The 21,263-nt window shown below is 37.9% G+C and overlaps 2 protein-coding genes across 4 annotated transcripts in view; one reads left to right on the top strand and one right to left on the bottom strand.

The window, feature by feature from the left end:
- The window catches only part of alg10 (ALG10 alpha-1,2-mannosyltransferase), a 117,388-nt gene that overhangs the window by 53,975 nt on the left and 42,150 nt on the right, over nucleotides 1-21,263 (bottom strand). The window lies entirely within an intron of this gene.
- Nucleotides 1-21,263, top strand: part of LOC310719113 (copine-8) — a 132,296-nt gene that overhangs the window by 93,157 nt on the left and 17,876 nt on the right. For 2 of the 3 annotated variants that reach the window (XM_083528482.1, XM_083528483.1), the window contains exons 11-15: nucleotides 4,201-4,276; nucleotides 6,607-6,660; nucleotides 6,893-6,954; nucleotides 18,111-18,157; nucleotides 19,464-19,645. In XM_083528482.1, the coding sequence (XP_083384608.1) occupies nucleotides 4,201-4,276; nucleotides 6,607-6,660; nucleotides 6,893-6,954; nucleotides 18,111-18,157; nucleotides 19,464-19,645 (421 nt within the window). Of the gene's footprint in view, nucleotides 1-297; nucleotides 1,582-3,586; nucleotides 4,277-6,606; nucleotides 6,661-6,892; nucleotides 6,955-18,110; nucleotides 18,158-19,463; nucleotides 19,646-21,263 lie in introns of those variants that run through there. The other variant, XM_083528484.1, reaches the window with a different exon arrangement.

Raw genomic sequence — 21,263 nt, 5'->3', positions numbered from 1 at the left:
TTATCATATACACTATATTGGCAAAAGTATTGGGACACCTGACCTTTCCTGATATATGTGGTTCTATTCCAAACTGTTACCACAAAGCTGGAGGCACTCAATTGTACAGGACATGTTTACAGGACGTCTTTTTTATAATAAAATTTTGCATTCACTTGAACTTGGAAACCCAAACCTGTTCCAGCATGGCAATGCCCCTGTGCACAAAGTGAGCTCATTGAAGATCTGGTTTACATGCTTTGGACAAGAAGATCTTGAGTGGCCTGCTATAGAGCTCTGATCTCATCCCTACTGAACACCTTTGGGATAAACCTCAGCTGCACCCCAGGCCTCCCCACCTACATCAGTACCTGCCTTTCGTAATACCCATGTGACTGATGAACAAAAGTGTCCAATGTCTAGTGGAACATCTTCCCAGAAAAGTTTTTAAGAGCAAATTGGGACTAAATGTGGAATGCAATACTCAAAATTCACATACCATACTTATGACCAGGTGACCCAATACTTTTGGCAATATAGTGTATATCAGTCATCCATAAAGGTTGCACAAGCTAGTGTACTCTTAATGCTGGTCCCAAGCCAGGTTAAATAGGGAGGGTTAGGTTGGAAGGGCATCCAACATAAAACGTGTGCCAAATCAAATATGCGGATCACGAGCCAGAATTTCATCCCGGATCGGTCGAGGTCCGGGTTACCAACGACTGCCACAGGTATTGTTAGCCAACAGGGTACAGGTGGAAATTGGCTACTGGTGGCTGAAGGAGGAGAAGAAGAGAGGAGAAGACGTACTATGACTGGTAAAGGGAGAGGGGTGAAAGGTAGACATGTTGTGTGTTCAGGAGACCAAGTGGAAAGGGAGTAAGGGAAGGAACATTGGAGGTGGGTTTAAACTGTTCTATCATGGTGTGGATGGGGAAAGAAATGGTGTATGGGTGATCCTGAAGGAAGAGTACAGTAAGAGTGTAATGGAGGTGAAGAGTGTTTCTGGTCGATTGATGAATGTGAAGCTGGAAGTTGACGGGGTGATGATAAATGCCATCAGTGCTTTTGCTCCACAAGTGGGCTATGAGATGGAGAAGAAAGAAAAATTCTGAAGTGAGTTAGATGAAGTGGTGGAGAGTGAATCTAGGAAAAAAGATAAGTGATTGAGGCAGACTTTAATGGGCATGTTGGTAAAGGGACCAGAGGTGATGAGTAGCTGATAGGTAGGCATGGCCTTAAGGAAAGGAATTTGAAAGGGCAGATGGTGGTAGATTTTGCTAAAAGTATGGAAATGGCAGTGGTGAATTCATATTTTAGAAAGAAGGATGATTATAGGGTGACATATAAGAGTGGAGGAAGGTGCACACAGGTGGACTATGTTCTATGTAGGAGATGCAACCTGAAGGAGATTGGAGACTAAGGTGTTGGCAGGGGATAGTGCAGATAGACAGCATCAGATGGTGGTCTGCAGGATGGTTTTGGATGTGAAGAAGAAGAGGAGGAGAGTGAGGACTGAAAGAAGAATAAGATGGTGGAAACTGAAGGAGGAAGACTGTAGTGTTAGGTTTAGGGAAGAGGTCAGACAGGGGCTTGGTGGTGGTGAAGAGGGGCTGGATGATTGGGCAACTACTGCAGAAGTGATAAGGGAGACAGCTAGAAGGTACTTGGTGTGACATCTAAAAATAGAAAGACAAAGAGACGTGGTGGTGGAATGAGGAAGTGCAGGAAAGCATAAGGAGAAAGAGGTTGGAGAAACAGAATCATGATCGGCAGGGAGATGAGAAAAGTACAAGGATATGCGGCAGGAGGTAAAGAGGGATGTTTGAAAAGCCAAGGAAAAGGCATATAAGATGCTGTATGTGAAGTTGGACACTCAGGAAGGAAAATAGGATTTATACCGATTGCCAGGCAGACAGACGGCGCTCAGAAGGATGTGCTGCAAGTTAGAGCAAATAAAGGATGGAGATGGAAATGTGTAACTAGCGAGGAGAGTGTGTTGAGAAGGAAAATGAGAGAGAGAGAAGGTTGGATGGGGTGAAGATGGTGAAGCAGGAAGTGGATAGGATTAGTAAGGAGAAAGTGAGAGCTGCGATTAAGAGGATGAAGAATGGAAAGTCTGTTGGACCAGATGACATACCAGTAGAAGCATGGAGATGTTTAGGAGAGTTGGCAGTGGAGTTTTTAACCAGATTGTTTAAAAAGATTTTGGAAGGTGAGAGGATGCCTTAAAAATGAAGGAGATGTGCAGACCTGCAGTAACTACAGGGGAATAAAGTTGATCAGTCACACCATTAAGTTATGGGAAAGAGTAGTGGGAGCCAGGTTGAGAGAAGAGGTGACCATTTGTGAGCAACAGTGTGGCTTCATGCTGAGGAAGAGCACCACAGATGCAATATTTGCTTTGAGAATGTTGATGGAGAAGTATAGAGACGGTCAGAAGAAGTTGCATTGTGTGTTTGTAGATTTAGAGAAAGCGTACGACAGGGTGCCGAGAGAGGAGTTGTGGTATTGTATGAGGAAGTAAGGTGTGGCAGAGAAATGTGTGAGGGTGGTGCAGGACATGTTTGAGGACAGTGTGAAGTGTCCAGTAGGAACGACAGACTGGTTCAAGGTGGAGGTTGGATTGCATCAAGGATCGTCTCTGAGCCCTTTCCTGTTTGCAGTGGTGATGGATAGCTTGACAGACGAGGTCAGACAGGAGTCTCCGTGGACTATGATGTTTGCAGATGAAATTGTTATTTGTGGTGAGAGGAGGGAGCAGGTAAAGAAGAGCCTGTAGGGGTGTAGGTACCCACTGGAGAGAAGGGTAGAAGTAAGACAGAGTACATGTGTGTGAATGAGAGGGAGGGCAGTGGACCGGTGCGGTTGCACGGAGAAAAGAAGGTGGAGGTGGATGAGATTGGGTATTTGGGGTCAACTGTGCAAAGTAATGTAGAGTGTGTTAGAGAAGTGAAAAAAAGAGTGCAGGCAGGGTGAAGTGGATGGTGAAGAGTGGCAGAAATGATTTGTGATAGAAGGGTATCTGCAAGAGGGAAAGTTATAGGACTGTGGTGAGACCGGTGATGTTGTATGGATTAGAGACAGTGGCATTGAGTAAAAGACAGGAGGTGGAGCTGAAGATGAGTTTCATTGGCAGTGACGACGATAGACAGAATTAGAAATGAGTTTATTAAAGTGACTGCGCAAGTAATATGTTTTGGAGACAAGGTGAGGGAGGCGCGATTGAGATGGCATGTGCAGAGGAGGGACGTGGGGTATATCGGTAGGAGGATGCTGAGGATGAAGCTGCCAGAAGGGAGGAAAAGAGGAATGCTAAGTAGAAGTTTTATGGATGTGGTGAGGGAAGACATGCAGGGAGCTGGTTTGAAAGAGGAAGATGTAGAGGAAACGGGGGTATGAAGACGGATGATCCGCTGTGGAGACCCCTAATGGGAGCAGCCGAAAGAAGAAGAAGTAGTCATTTTAATTGGTCCGATATTTAGCCGAATATATATATTTTTTACGACAAAACTTGAATAGGAGTAGAAGTAAGAGTCTGCCTTATTTTGTAAATTAGCCCCTTATTTAGCCATGTACTTAGTTCACAGTTTTGTGCAATGGAAAGTATTGCGTTTAATTATACACAGAATATGGACATATCAACATAAACAGAATGTCAAGAGCTAATTAACTACAATAACTTTCAGCAGCATTTCGAGAAGTATAATGTAGATCAATTAGCCAATTATGCTGTGTATATGGAAATGAAACAAAGAAGCATTGGTGCATTGGTATAGAGTTGAATGTCACACTCTGGGAATCGGATTGATTTGCCATTTGGGGCCAAATGAAATAAAATAGCGATATTATCAGCCTAGTGTCTGCAAATGAGAGAACGAAGTTTATTCTAAATGTAAATACATTTAATACATTCAACATTGACTTCTCCATTTCCTTTATTATTATTATTTTAATTTGCTTGATAGCTGTTGTAGCATAAAAAGATCAATTTATTCTGTTCATACTAGATGGTTACCTATTCTTTATCCATAGCATTTATGTGTATGGGCAAACGATTTGTTTTTTTTATAATGTGTTTTCACACCCACCAAAGAGTGAAAAAAGTAAACAAGATGTGATAAAAATATATGATCACAACCCTGGATAATTCCAATACATTTTATTTTTCTTTCTGTGTGCTGTTTGTAAATGTGTTTGAATGCTTATGTGAACATACAGCCACGATTTCATTGGAGAGTTTTGCACAAGCTACAGAGAGTTATCCAGAGGCCAGTCCCAGTTTAACGTATATGAGGTGGGTCACAATTTTCCTTTTATATACACGCCTTATTTGGTGCCTAAACCTTTTCTTATAAATTCCAAAAATGGGCCAAAAATGAATCTTAAATTAAAACAAATGTTCTCGTTTCCATGCTTATTCAAAGCTAAAAGAATGTTTGGTTTCATAATGAAGACAAATATTATATTCTTTCAAAATAGCAGAAAATTTACTCTTGTCTGTGTGCCTCCATCTCTTCATAATTAGCTGTTCGTTGAGCGCCATAAAGCATACTGTAGATGCACATAGAGGTTTGCATGTACATTAAACTAAAAAAGGTCAAATCTAATTATATTTTTTATATTTAATTTTGCTTTAAAAAATTTCTATCTTCAAAATAAAACAAATGTTATATAATATTAGACATGAATACTGGGTCAATAGCATTTTGTTTCTCTTTTTTTCCTCAGGCCCTAATTTGGGCATCTTTGTCCTAAAGGAACAACTGACTCAAATGCAGCAGTTTATTATTATTTCGGAGAAGGAACTTATACTTTAGAGCCCATCAGTGATAAACATTGCATTTAATTAAAATAAAATCTTTATAAAGGTCTCTTCATTGACACACATGATAGAAAAAAATATGAAAATATGCATTCTAATATTTTACATTATACAGGTTAAATTAGTAAAATTAATATAATGCTTTAATAATGTTTGTTATTAACTTATTCCGGTTTATAAATAAGGAAATTGGAGGCATTTTTTTGCAATTAACTGTTGCTTCACACTGTTACTCTCACAACTTAAACAGGATATTTCATCTAGAATAAATGTAACAATTAATAAAAAATGAGAACAATTATCTATATCAGTATAGTGTAATGTTAGATGTATACTATTAGATTAGATTATTTTGTAAAAGACTTTAAAAGTTAATTCAAGCTACCATAATTTGTATTACTTTATTCATTTTTAAATCATTCACATGTTGTAAGTGTTTGAGAAAGTTTCCGCTTGGAAAGCACAGGAGTGGATTGATGATTTGATTTTTTTTGCTTAGGATAGAAATTAATCGAATTATCCGTTAAAAAGAAAGGTGACCTCAATATATGATTTAACACACTACAGTTCAAAGCAACCTCCTTCATGCTGGAGTGGCTAGTGTGTGTATTCTGACTAGGGGCGATGGGCGTTTTAATTGTCAGTACCGATACATTTTTGCACTTCTTACAACCTGCGTGAACATTTTGCTGTCAAACACTCCTTCCTTGCTTTTGTCTCTCTCTTGCTCTCACTCATACACACTGTTTATTTTAAGTTAGACCCACTTCAGAGTGGTTAAGAAATGCTTCTCATCAAGGACTTCCTGCTTTCACTGTGGTGTGTGTTTTCCTGCATTCTGATCAAATATGCTTTGCTGATGTTTAGGAATGCACATTTTGGCATAAATATTGTACCAAGTTTCTGTTCATTTACAGAGCCAGATTAGTTAATATTTACCAGCATACTGTTTATGTGCTGCATCTAAAAAGTCTGAGTTACCACTAATATAAACTTCAAAATATTTCCTGTAATTAGAAAATACTGCAAAACTCTGGGTGCAATAATAAGGCCTTAATAAAACACGACCGGTAATTTGGTTTACAAGATTATGCAGTTGTAGCTCAATAGTTAAAACCTGGAATGCTCATGAGACAGGTTATTAGTTCAAAACCTAAAACAGCCATTTCTACAGTATGCCTTTGAGCATTGTCATCAACTCTTAACTGCTCAGTTGTTTAAAGGACAAGGGTATAACAAATGGAATAAATGTAAACAGGTAAATATTATTTGGGGCAGAAAACAAAAAACAACAAGCATTTGGTTACAATATTACCCAGAGACATTGGCCACCAACACATGCAAAGTGAACTTGAACTAAATGACCAAAGCATGGATTTCTCACTAATAAAAGGTTTTTAGAGACATTATACAAAGGGAAAGTACTACTCCAGGATCTTTGGGAATCTTGACCTGATTCTCCTCTTGCAAAATGGTAATGACCTCAGGTAATGACCCCAGAGAGATGCAGTGAATGATGTTTTGCCATGATGCAATGGTTGCCACATACAGCGCTAGTATTGATGATCTGCTATTCTACAGTAGTCTCAAACCAATTGATAAAGAGCACAGAACTGGTTTAAAGGACTGTCAGTTAAGATCATGCAAGACTGACTTCTATAGGGTTTCTACACATTTGGGATCAGATCTACTGAGGAAATATGTCAGAATATATGTTTGAAAATGCTGGAGTGTATATTTTTCAAGTGACTACTTCTTGACTCTCTCACAAATTGATAAAAAACAAATGTCTGTCCCAACAGGTCATTAATCCAAAGAAAAAAGACAAGAAGAAAAAATACCTCAATTCTGGAACGGTACGTACAATACGGGTAATGTTTATCCACTTGTGTGCATGGCGTAGGAGTAATCTGTGCAGTGGCATATCGTATCATTAAAAAGATTTCCACTGCCATATTAGTGCAGCCCTGATTGGATTTTATAGTAAATGGATGCTGTGTACTGTAAAATTAATGAGGTGTAAGAATTTGCCAAAGGCAGTCAGTATGCTCTGTTTGAACTGTCTTCTTGCTCTCTTTCCATTGTTAGGTAACACTTCTGTCATTCCTCGTGGATATTGAAGTCACCTTCCTAGACTACATTAAGGGCGGGTGAGTGGCCATTTCTACGCACCACTTGCAAGCACCAAAATATAGGCCAGATCAAAGTAAGCGTGACACATAGGTAGCAATTTTTTTATTTTCTTTGCTTTCAGTGAATACACTGCATTCAGTGAGGATTTTTTTATGTAGCATTGTTAAACACAATGTTGCTGTTCTCTAGTGCAAAGCTGCAGGACTTTTGAATGTCACCTATATCCTGCTGAGAGATTGGAGTGGAATGAATACGTTCAGGCAAAAAAACGTGGGTGAATAAGTCCATTCAGAGTGGTGGGGATAGATTTGGTCAGTGCTAATCCTTGCCCAGGTGTGTGTGTGTGTGTGTGTGCGTGTGTGTGTGTGAGGGCTGAATGAAAGTCGTTATGGTTACCTGTCGCTCTAAGAAGGGTGAAAAAAGGTTTGTTCATGTGTGCTAGACGTCATGCCCACGTCAAGCGATGCTTTTTAGGAGGAAGGCCAGATGCTGCTTCTTCTCAGGCGGCCATTTTAATGGCTATACTCTTCTTTTAGCCTCACATGCTGCTCTAAAGGTCAGTGCACCATGGATGGATTCAACTCTTTACGGTCAATGCAGGCTGTTTTTCTATCCCGGTTTCTCTCTCCAGTTTTACTATTGATTTATTCATTCATAAAGACTGTTATATCGGAGTTGTTTTCACATGATAGCATTTAAAAACAAGCTTTTATGACAAAAACTAGCCACATTTCCCAGTTCTTTCTCTCTCACACTCACTTACTGTGTAATAGCTGTGTCAGACTGATTAGGGCCATGGTTTATCCAGAGTCTATGCTGTAAACATTGGGCGTGAGGCAGGAATACATCCTGGATAGGACATCAGTCAATTGCAGGACATTCTTCACACATACCTGGGGGCAGTTTCTCAAATGGAAAGCCCAAAGAAAGCCCTTGAAAGGCTGCACAGACAATAACCCAAGCTATGGATTGAACTGGGAACCCAGAAGATGTAACGCTGTAGGACCCACTGTTTCCAAAAGCAATGCATATTGTTGTGCACTCGTTTCAGTGGAACTTGGTATAAAAATAAATACCAAACTGGCTGGCCTCTGGTAAATCGTGTAAAGCCACTTGCCCTAACTACCTGCAAGATAAAGAATGGGATGCAGGTGCAATGTCAGTCAATATAAGCCAGAATAGACCTTTGCACTGGGATCTGGCTTTGGGAACTACCTAATATCTAATTTTATATCCACCCAGAGACTCATTCAGTCATATAGTATATGTTGTGGGTTTTTTTCTGTTTTTTTTTTTGTTTTTTTATGGTCCTTTTTCTGCTTCATTCCTTTGCATTCACCCTGCTGAGTGGAGTGATTGGCACTCCATATGAAGTGCACCTCATTATCCGATAATTACTGGATAAGTGTTATTCAGGCATCTGCTAAATTGCAGTGTGTTTGATTTTTTATTTACAAATAATTGCCATTTCTGCCATTTCCAAACAAAGAAAATCATTGGATTGTAATCCTTGTATATTTTTACTATTTAGTCAGAGTGTGCTTATAAGTGTCTTGTATTTGTCGTCCATTGTCAAAATATCAGCAGTTTATTCTCAGCACTCTCTTGTGGTTCAGTCTGTTTAGTCTGATTACAGTTTAGATTTTTTAGTTCTTTATTCAGGATAAATCTTTCTTATTAGTCCCTGTAATCTTAATTCACATTATAATAGTTATTTTTTTTTTTTTTTACAAGAGATCATTAACCTAGACCCCAAATTTAACCTTAAATATCTGGGTTGGTTGTAATTACTTAAAAGAAAAAAGGAGTATCTCTACTAAATATGCCACTAACCACAATTAAATTGGTATTATGAAGCAAGTGGAGCAGCACTTATTTCATGACAACAATAGAGATGTTCAGTATATTTAATAATATAATTGTCATGCAATGTATGCACAATAACAGAAATACATGTATGTATGTGGTAAGAGCATTTATGATAATAAGCAGGAAAACAAATACAAAACATCAGGCAAAACTGGTTGGGAAATCAGCAAACAACAATTCAAGGGCATAAACAAGAACATGAAAAAAAACCATGATCAGGATACCGAAAACCATGAAACATGAACATAAACAGCTCAGTATTTGCAACTAAACTAAGAAGTTACTTCACAAAGACAAGATAGAAACTAGGGAGTATATGCACATCATTAAGACAAGGCAGTGAGACCAGATCTAATGTTGATGCAATGGATATTTAATTTAAAGATGTCATTCGTTTAAAGTTATATTTCTAGTTTGTTTGTTTTTGCAAAATGGCAAATACATTTATTCAATTATATATCAAATATTTGTATTCTGGTACTAGTATAGAGTGCTAGTGCTCAGTTTTACTCAGTGTTCACAAAACCAAACATCCGGTTTAGACCACTACAACAAGTATCAAAGATCAGTTCAATAAACTTGGGAAATGCATGAATTTTAGTAAAGCATTTTGAGGGATTTAAATGTGTAAAACCTTAATTGGAAATAAGATAAGGAAATCTATTCCATTTTTAGGTCTATGTTAAGATCTGTAGATTCCAGATGGTTTTCTGTATATATTTACAGATGTAATAATTAAGCTGTCAGCTGTGAAACATAATAGGAACCAGCAGATGGTAGGCGGTTATACATCAGGGATATGGCGATTATGACAGGAAATGACATGATATTGAAGAGGATAAACCGGATGAGTGAAGAATGTCTCATGACACATCACACTAGTTTTCAACAGCATAGACAACGCAGTAAAATTTCTATTAAAATGGTGTATCAATTATGTATAACTGTTTGGCTGTATGTATTGTGTATAAGTGCTATAGGTAGGTACGGTTGAGGTGGAAAACATTTAATATGAGACGCACTTATTTCATGTACCTGGGGAAAAACTTTTTAAAACAAATGTTTAGAATGTATGTAGAAAGAATTAGATATATATGTATACCAACAGGCCTACTGGTGTAGCTATTCTTCTTTTGCATGGAAATTCTGCACTTTATTACTTTCCCGTAATATAGAGGGTAATAGTAAATAATCTCATCTGCTGCTTTTAAGACGCTCATGCAGAACAAACTCATAACACTTAGTACTGGATGGCTGGGCATTATTCTCCAAGGGAGTTTTTCCTCACCACTGTTGCTTGTCAAGAATGTAGCAGAACATTTGGGCATCTGTAAATTGCGTTATGACTTGATTGTTTCTCCTATACAAAATGTTAAATTAAAAATTTAGCTGAATTGTAAGTACATGATATGTAGTTCTAATGGTCCAATTACTGCACATACTCTACATTGACTTCCTGGTATAAACAACAAATTAAATAAACATAAGAACCAAACCTCCCCCTCCAACCCCCCATCCACCCAAGGGTGACTCAGTTCACAAGCGTTTATACCCTTAAAGGTGGGGTGTATCACTAATAGTGTAGCACTATGCTGTAATGTTATAGAGTTTGCAAACTGACTGATTAGACCATAGGCAATTTTAGCTTCACTTCTGTGGCAATTCTACTGCTTCCTGATTAGTCACCCTTATAAGCACTCGGCCCCCCAATCCCCACCTACATCATCCCCTGGCATAGAATGTGTGTTATGAGGCATTTCCCGAGCATCTCACTTGCGCATCCAAAATCCTTTCTGCACTTTCAAGACAGAAGAAGCATATATTCTAATAATTGTTGCTTCATCTCCAAAAGGCTTCTAGGGGGATTCAGGGTTCTCGTGTGAACAGATCTTTTGCTGTTTGATGCAATAATGTTTCTCACTATGCCTATTTCACAGATGTTTTTTCCTCTTTTTTTTTTACTAAAGGTTTGAGGAGCACATTTCAAGTATGACAGATTGAGAAATAGCTCTCGGAGTGTTGGTCAGATTCAGTGCGTTTGGATGTATTTTTAAAAAGTGTCACAAAACAGCAATAGTTCAGGCGTTTGTCAATTTCGACACGCTGATACGGCGACTTTTTTCCCATTTTATGCAGTTGAGACACTGGAAAGGTCAGCTCCATAAGCAGCCTCATTTTGCAAGACATCACACTTAACTACACTAATAATGGAAATGAGTTAGATAGAAGTTGATGCAATGGGTTGCAATGTCACACCATCTTTACCAGGTTTTTTTGCACCAGGATTAGTTCTGTGTTGCTAATGCAGTTGCTCGGCAGTGTAAGTGTTCTCATAGACGAAGCTTGTCAAGCATCCTTTATCATCTACTTCCCAGAGATGTTGAAGTCTTCATTTTCCTACAGTACATCTGCAGCTTTATAAACACATACAATGTAAAGTTGTAAAGAGAAAAAAGAAAAAAGAAAAATTTTATCTCAGAGAGGTGTCACCCGGGATTCGTATGAGTTTTTCATCTGCAATATGTGGCTCTATCTTCCCATCTTATTACCTGGATTTGCGTTCAGATATAATGGTCTCTATTTTACACCCCGAATTGCAGAAAGCTCCAGCAAGCAGCTGCTGCTGCTAAGCCTCTGTTTATTGAACTGTCATCTTCTATTGAAAGGCACTGATGTGCCATTATGGGGAGGGGAGAAAATCTTGCTCTTTTTCTTCCTTTGTGCCCTCGCAGATGGTGGTGTTTCCCTGTGGGGTCTTGGCTCGGCTTTCAACTGACATATGTACTGCTAATTATTGTTTTCTGTCTGGGCACTGGAGGCAAAAGGATTTTAACTCTTTTATCATTGGGGAAAGAATGCACTTCTGAGAGAAGTATTGCATTTTTTAAATTATTTTTATTATTATTATTATTATTATTATTTAATGCAATCACTGCTTGTTTGAGCATTTAAAAGTCAAAATGAAATCCCTTCCTAATCTGTGCCTTAATTAACAGCCCATGGTGTCAGATTAATGAAGTGTGCCTGAGTTTGTGTAATGCTGGGGCACTCTAAACTTTGGAAGAGCCATTAGTTCCTCGTCACTAGTGTGGACTGGCAGGACTGAGGACTCCCAAGTGAATGTGTTCTACACCAACACAAAATGCACATCCTTTTTTCCTTCCTGTCGCCTTCTATCTTGCACGCTTGCTACTTATGACATGCTGCACATTCTGAAATTTTACTCGTGAGATTTCTGGAAATGTCAACATACCATTCTTGAGAAAAAAAAATCTGTTGTATTTTCTTACTCTGATGGCAGGATGCGGTTTTTACAAGTACATTGTGGCAGTCAGTGAGTGGATATGTAGAGTCAGCAGGCTCAAGCATCTTCAGCTCAGGTTATTCCATCAGTGTTCATTTATATTCTGCAGTTTATTTGGGTCCTTGTATAAACACTTATTGGCTATTTTATCAGGTAAACTCCCATATAAGCTATTTAACCAGGTAAAACTGCTATATTTGCTATACTCCCAGGTAGCGAAATAATACGAACAAAAATTACCTTTTGCTATTCCATGCGTTTCTCTGCTACAAGTCCATATCAGGTGCAGTGTTGTTGCTGACCGCCATATGTCTTTGCTGGTTTGTTGATAGTCTGCTAACTGCGAACAGCAGTCCTGTGGTAACTTATAAAGAGCTGAAGGATGATGAACGCAGATCGTGTTAGCTTACATAATGCCCAGTGTAGAACACCACTATAAATACACTTGATAATAAATGTAAAACTTAAGACATATTTATTCTTTCTGTTACCATGGCTACAGTTTAATTGTGAGCATCTTTACCCTCAGCTTGCCACCCCCAGCTTGATTGAGTGGCCATTCCTAAACTCAAGCATTTGTTAAAAAAAAAGAAAGAAAACCTACTCATGCACATAGCAAATTGTTCTGTCATTTTAGTCAGTGTGCAATGAATTGTATTTGAAATTAAGAAGAATTCATATATACAGTGGTGTGAAAATTTTTTCCTTATTGTCCACAATTTAATGTTTCAGATCATTAAACTAATTTCATTTTAGTAAAAAGATAACACTTGAACACAACATGCAGTTTTTAAATTAAGGTTTTTATTATTGAGGGAAAACACAATCCAAAACTACATGGCCCTGTGTGTAAAAGTGTTTGCCCCCCAAACCTAATAACTGGTTGGGCCGCCCTTAGCAGCAACAACTGCAATCAAGCACACTCACTTTCTTTCGGCTTCTCCCATTAGGGGTCGTCACAGCAGATCATCCGTATGTTTGATTTGGCACATGTTTTTATGCTGGATGCCCTTCCTAACGCAACCCTCCCCATTTATCCAGGATGGGGACCGGCACTGAGAGTGCACTGGCTTGTGCAACCCTAATGGCTCGGGTTGGTTCCCTGACCGGGGATTGATCCCGGGCCGCAGCGGTGAGAGCACCGCATCCTAACCAGTAGATCACCAGGGAACCTGCAATCAAGCATTTGTGATAAATTGCAATGAGTCTGTTACAGCGCTGTGAAGGATATTTGGTCCACTCATCTATGTAAAATTGTTGTAATTCAGCTACACTGGAGGGTTTTCGAGCATGAACCGCCTTTTTAAGGTCATGCCACAGCATCTCAATAGGATTCAGGTCAGGACTTTGACTAGGCCAAACAAACAGATGGCCGGACATTCTCCTTCAGGATTTGTTTGTTAAACAGCAGAATTCCTGGTTCCATTTATCACAGAATGTCTTCCAGGTCCTGAAGCAGCAAAACAGCCCCAGACCATCACACTACCACCACCATATTTTACTGTTGATATGATGTTCTTTTTTCTGAAATGCAGTGTTACTTTTACGCCAGACGTAATGGGACACACACTTTCCAAAACTTTCAACTTTTGTCTCGTCAGTCCCCAGAGTATTTTTCCAAAAGTTTCGGGGATCATCAAGATGTTTACTGGCAAAACTAAAACGAGCCTTTATGTTCTTTTTGCTCAGCAGCGGTTTTGGTCTTGGAACTCTGCCATGCAGACGATTTTTGCCCCATCTCTTTCTTATGGTGGAGTCATGAACACTGACCTTAACTGAGGCAAGTGAGGCCTACAGTTCTTTGGATGTTGTTTGGGGTCTTTTGTGACCTCTTGGATGAGTCGTCGCTGTGCTCTTGGGGTAATTTTGCTCGGCCGGCCAACTCCTGGGAAGGTTCTCCACTGTTCCATGGTTTTGCCATTTGTGAATAATGGCTCCCACTGTGGTTAGCTGGAGTCCCAAAGCTTTAGAAATGGCTTTATAACCTTTTCCAGACTAATAGATCTCAATACTCAATTACTTACTTTCTCATTTGTTTCTGAATTTCTTTGGATCTCAGCATGATGTATAGCTTTTGAGAATCTACTTCACTTTATCAGGCAGGTCCTATTTAAGAGATTTCTTGATTGTAAACAGGTGTGGCAGTAATCAGGCCTGGGTGTGGCTAAAGAAATTTAACTCAGGTGTGATAAACCACAGTTTTAACAGGGGGGCAAGCAATTTTTCACACAGGGCCATGCAGTTTTGAATTTTGTTTTCCATCAATAATACAAACCTTCATTTACAAACTGCATGCTGTGTTCACTTGTATTATCTTTTACTAATATTTAAATTAGTTTTATGATCTGAAACATTAAAGTGTGACAAACTTGCAAAAAAAAGTAATTAGAATCACTTTTTCACACCACTGTAGAAGAATTCTGTGGAAAAAGTGATTTTTTTAACTTTAACATTCAATTATCTATCTTTTTAAATGTATTACATTTTAAAATAGAAAATACTGGTTCCAAAATTATTGGAATGTTTTATAATGAATATTTTGTGTAACCTGCCCTAGAGAGACAATGATACTTATTCTCTTTTACATAAAGAACATTTGTTGTTACTTTATATTATTAGGTTTGTGTTTTTGAGTACAGACCATGGGTTTTGAATAGTGTTTATACCAAGACCGAAAGAGTCATTGCACAATAACTTTGTGTTTAACAGTTTCTGTGTTGATTTAAAGTGGTGTTTGGTACTGTACATCGTCTTGCAAATTTTTCTTTTGAACCTGCTGGCAGAGGCATCCAAATTTTGGGCTGATATATTCTGAAATCTTGCTAAAATACAAGTGATCTACCACCATTTATCAAGGCCTTGTTTTAAACACAGTTCTCGTTCGTATTTTGGTCTAAAAAATAAAACAAAATAGACAGGGCTTTGATTCGAGCCACAGTTCCAGATGTGCAGTTTTTTAGGAAGGCTGTTAAAGTGTTATACATTCTGTGACAGATGTGCAGTGAGCTGAATCACCTAGCTGAAAGTGATTTTGGTCTGTGTTGAGAACAGGGAGAGGACTGATCACTGCTGCTCCCCCATCAGCTGGATGCTGCACTCAGAGCAGATGGCCGAGAGATGAACTGGGCATCATCTACACATTAGTGCATGTTCACCCAGACCTTTCTTGCTCTCTTCTTTTTTTCTATTACCAAGCATCTGTTAATCGAGCTAGGCCAGCAGGGTTGTAAATTCCTCATAGAATACCTTTACTCAATAAGCACCAAAGAATTCCATCGACACTTTAAATTGCTATGAAATGGTGATTATATCGATTTACAGTTTTCTAAAAGACATTTGAATGCAGTTTAGAGGAAAATCTTGTGAACTTACTGGGGTTGATGTCAATTAAATAACTATTGAATAAGCCAATAAGAAGTAAGGAATGAAACATGATTGTCTGCACTTTAGGAGGAAAATGAAGCATAAAAGCAGATCTGCTATAAAACCACTCCTCAAAAGTGTTCTATCACACAGCAATTTGCCAACAATATTTTATTTTATTAAAGAACATGCCATAGAGTTGACCCTATAACACTTCTGTTTAATGTTATGGAATGATCATGAAACCAGTTCATTCCTATTATAGCAGCAATAAACAGCTGTTCTCTTCTCAGCATCTCTTTTTTTATCACTTGAAATTAATAAAACAGAAAATTGCAGTTTTCATCATATCTAACCACAAATTCTGCGATCTTCAAGATTTTTTTTTACGAGTGCAAGAAAGAAACAGCTGTTCCTTCGTACTGTTAAAACGTTGTAACACAAGAGACTTCTTTCAAAATTACTAAAATATGTTTTTACACATGGTAATACGATTTCGAAACGACTCACTTTTTCATTCAATTTGTAATGGAAAAATTGTGACTATGATGATGCACCTGGCGTAAATTCAGGGTAAGCTAATAGGAATAATGCATTAGAATGAGTGCATTAATATAATACTATAATATAATTTCTGTTTTTATAGCTGGTGAATAACCTCTGACCTTTTGCAAATGAGTTATAATTGAAATTATAACTCACAGGCATCTTGTTTATTTATGCATGGGATAACCACAAGTTTACTGACAGCTAAATAACAGTGCCAAAATCACCTACAGTAAAAGTGTCCAAATGTTTCTAGGCCAGGAGCTTCTTTGGCAATAAAACTATTCAACTGTTATTCAACATAGAATTTTCTGTTATGTAATGAAATTTAGATGTTAAAATAGCCTATAAAAAAATTATTTTATAATAAGTGAGACTTGGATGGATCTTTAGTCAAGCGATATTAAAATATTTCAATCTGGCTACAGTCTAGACCTCATAAAAATCTGGCAACGATGCAGTTTTAAACCTTCTTTGTGCTGAGTGGACTTTTTTCATTTCTTTACTTTTATCTGCTACTATAAAACAAAGTTTGGGTTGCTAGAGCGACATAGTATGCAGGGGGACGGGAGGGAGACAGTTGGGGGTCTGGGCCACTTGCTGTTCTTCCTCCACCTCCCTCCTGCTGTAGTTCTCTTTTTCCTTTTCTCCTCTTGTTACTGCCTTCATTATATAGCCTCTGAGTGTCATCAACTCAGTTGCTGACTTCAAATGTCTGAACATAATGAGCTATCTTAGGTATGGATAACATGTTAATAAGCTCCAGCAGTAAGACTTGAGGAATGTCTGTTGGGGCTTTGTTTTAGTTTTTACTCTGTGCCACTAAATTAATATCTCCCCATTGAGAAGTAGTCACAGTTGGCATCCAGAAGAATAATTAAACTGATGTTTTAATGGCAAACAGTTTGTTTGTTTTCCAGGGTTTATAATTGTTTGAGGGATTACTAGTCTGCATGTGCGTATGGGGATGCTTGTGAGGGGAACTGCACTTGTAAAATTGGTAATTAGGATGATTTATCTAGAGAAGACAGGCCCGTACTTAAAGCACTAGGCTGGTCTGCTCTGTCCTAGCTAAACATAACTACACACACAAACACAAATCTAGCCACTTAATGTTCTCCATTAATTCTTATTGATATTTAAAATGTAAAGAAATAAGTATCTCCCTTATAGACTCCAACACAGTTGTTATGTTTTTCTTCCTATGCTAGATACTTTCATTTAAAACGATTGAAAATAAAGCAGCATACAACATACAGATATTTGAGTGACCGCTTGCTCAAGGGTTTGGCAATAATGGCTTGGCAGGGCCTTGCTGATATATGGGATTGATTCCAAATGTTTATGTTTTATTACTGCATTTTTATGAATGCAATTTCTAATTTATATCAATTTATACAACAAAACCACTGTCACGACATTGCATTGTTCATGCACTCATTTCATACCGTTTGTAGCGAAGTCAATTGAATTGAATGGTTTGGACTCTTTTGTTTAATCGATTGTCAGGATTTTAACTTTCAAGCTCTTGATAACAACACCAGACAACACCAGACACATTTAAAAGCCTCTAATAATTAATTTTAGCTTGTTTAATGCTTCATTGTTCACAATGCAGATCACTAATTCTAACTTGTAAATGCCAGTAGAAATTTCAAATGATATTAAATTACGTTCATTTATATTTTATTGTGTGTAGCCACTATAATTGGTCACTGAATTCGCTGTTTCATTTATTTTTGATCCTTCATCAAGGAATTGAACATACTAAGCACTTTGAAGTCCTACCATCATCATACATTGGTCATTACTAATAGAATTGTAATGTTGTGTATTTTATTAATGGTTGCGTATTTCATTAATGCCTATATATTTCACTTACAGTGTTTTAAAAAGGCCAATTAGGTTCTATTAACTACCTTTATTTTAAAATACAAAGGTTTGTTCTCACACATTGCAGCTTAAATATGTCCCAAGGTTACAGCTGATATTAATTCATTTGAGCCCACTGGCTCTTGCCAGACATTATTACACATGTTAAGTTGAAGCCTGACAAATAAATGCTCCTTTTTCTCCTTTTTTGTTCTGCAGGACTCAGATTAATTTCACCGTGGCAATTGATTTCACCGCCTCAAACGGTGAGTGCAACGGTCACCATTGGGCTGTTTGGAATTATCGAAATGCATGCAATTCAGGCCCAAATAGCAGCCATTGATAGCTCACCAGCAGCATAATGAGCGAGGTGGTATGTATTAAAGAGTTTTGATCAGTGTGATGAGGAGCAAAGACCTGCATTTTAGATCCATTTACAGAAGCACGGCAAACAGCGAAGAGGTCAAAGCCTGATCAAATTAAAGGTCCGATTCCATTTCATCTAGTTTCAGAGGACTGATGAAGTAGCATTAAGCATTCAATGACCTCTGGATTTAAATGCTTACCTGTTTGAGTGGGAGCAGGAGGGCTTTAAGCATGAGAACTTAAAGTCTAATAGGAAAATTTCGGAGGCTGTTTTTACATCAAACATATTCGACCAATCTTAAATTATAATTACATGATAAACTTTATTGAAGCACATAAAGTGGGCGCTATGAGGCCATGTGATATATGTTTCATTTAGGTGTAATATTCACCTGCTGCTGTAGATGGACTGTAGTTAATGTCAACAGTCTACTACAGTGGCTCAGGATCGCAGGTTGCATTTAATCACTGCACACCTTAACAATGATGAACGGTAATAAATGAACATTCGGTGCCACCCAGATGACGATGGGTTCCCTTTTGAGTTTGGTTCCTCTCAAGGTTTCTTTCACATTCCATCTCAGGGAGTTTTATTTCTTGCCACAGTCTCACAGGCTCTTTCATTAGGGGCAAACTTACAACTATAAGGAATTAAGGAAAGTACATTGAAATAGTCTTAACACTAGCATACACTTGTTATCCTGATTAATTTCACACAAGCTTGCTCATGTTGAGTTTAAATGAAGTTCAGTGTTCAACGAATGGCCTGCTGCTCTGCTAGTCACTATTTCAGAATTATTACTCTGATAACTCCTAATTCATGAGTTGTGGCTCAGTGTTGATATTTCCATTGCAGAACCCATGGAGGTTCAGTGAGTTACTAATGCAAAGTGTAATTGCAGTGTGGTTTCTTGGTAATTAAGCAACTCATTTGCAGGGAATTGTTCATTTCCCTCACAGGTTTGTTTTCACTTTTTTATTTGCAAGTACAGTGTGCTAGCTAGCCATGTACCTGCCATGTTCAACTCAATATTTCCTAGTTGCCTAGGAACAATCTTTTTTACGATGTTTATATCGCAATACTGCACATGTGAAAATTTTTAATGGTCAGAACATAGTCTGTATATCATGTCATCTTTATTTTTTTTCTTTGCAATCTGCATTTAAGTGAAGCAAAATATTGACCTATGAAATTCTGGTTCCTAGGCAACCCTGCCCAGCCAACTTCCCTGCACTACATGAGCCCATACCAGCTGAATGCCTACGGCATGGCTCTCAAAGCCGTGGGAGAGATCATTCAGGACTACGACAGTGACAAGATGTTCCCAGCACTGGGCTTTGGTGCCAAGCTGCCCCCTGATGGGCGTGTCTCCCACGAATTCGCACTGGTGAGTGACACCTATGTAACATTCAGAAACATTAGATCCCTCACATTTCTGTGTTTTTCTTTCTGGCTTTTGAGCATTTAAAAAAAAAATGTTGTGCTGTCTTTACATTAATCTCCAGATAGCTTTTGTAGACCCACTAAAGCCTTAATTTAAAACTTTAATCTAAACTTTCCTAAAACAGCTCCTCAAGTATTTTTTTTCTCATTAACTGACATTATATGAATATTTAGTCACTGCATACAGCCTACAAAACGACAATAAATTTTAATAGTAAATGACAAATGATGAACATGAAGTCTTAGCTCCAATGGGTTGGTTTTCATCTGTGGAATTATACTGCAAAACATTTTAAAAACAGTACTTTTCAATTTTATCTATTTTTGGGTCAATTGTCATATTTTGGATTTAATGACATAGTAAATGCATTAGATGGAATGTGATATATTTTCAGTGTAATCGGAGAAACATTTATCTTCAGGTTTCACTTTTTCCGCCATTAAAAGCACGTAGTGCAGCTGTTCTGTTGGGATAATGTTGTTGGACAGTCAGTATCGATTTCATTGTTGTCCCCTTTTGTAATTTCCCTACTGATAGCTGATAGTTTCTGATTGTTTCATCTATTGGTGATGGATCTACAGTAGGATTGAATTTTCTAGCCTGGCTAAAGTCTTTATTTCACACAAGAAAATAATTCCTTTTATCAGTAGAACAGTATATACAGACTATCAGTAATATGCTGTTTCTTTCGAGTTTATATATACAGTGTGGTGCTGCTGCTTTCATTTATTTGCCGCTTACATATTTTAATAAATTATACATTCTTTTGAATCAAAATACAAAAAAATATTACAAAGGTGGAACTGCTCTCTTTTTAGCATGGTGAAAAGGTGCATTAATAAGAATAGATGTATGTTTATGAGGAACTCTGTCTTGTGCTTTTGTTCTGTCTGGCCTTAATAAATGTGCTATAGCATGTATTTCATTTTAAGCTTAAAATAACAAATTCTTTTGAGCACAGATGCAATGATGTAGCTCAGATCGTCCTCCACAGATGAATATTTACAGAGTAAAAATGCAATTAACTTGTCTTTTATTCCATTTTATGAACCCCAGTACAGGCATATCCTGTTCACATTACTTGAGATATTCCATTTTGGCATGAACCCATGTTCAGTGGGATTTTTTGCACCCTGTCATGTGCTTACATGTTTGTTGAACAGGCTGAAAAAGCTGCAATGGCCAGTAAAGACTGTGCTTTATCCTTAATGACAGACAGATGCTTCACCATCTGGGCTACATATCTGCTGCATGCATCTCATATAGAAGGAATAAATGAGGGGAAGGTTTCAGCCACCTGAGCATTACCATGTGTGCTACATTTGAAATTAAGCGTGTACTGGGACAAAAATATCAGAGCTGTTTAAATATAAAACAGATTTGACTGATCATTGAAGAAATCACATGATATAATTTACTGAAGCACAAAAATTGAAGGCTATGGGGACTGGGCATTAAATTTAGGCATTACATCCACCTGTTGCTTGCAGGAAGCTCAGGATAGTGAAGTGAAACATCTTAACAGTAATAAACACACACGATCATGATTCATTCCAATAAA

The sequence above is a fragment of the Silurus aristotelis genome (assembly GCF_946808225.1).
Source record: "Silurus aristotelis genome assembly, chromosome: 24".
Classification (NCBI taxonomy): Eukaryota; Metazoa; Chordata; class Actinopteri; order Siluriformes; family Siluridae; genus Silurus; species Silurus aristotelis.
This window is presented reverse-complemented; position numbering and strand designations above follow the sequence as displayed.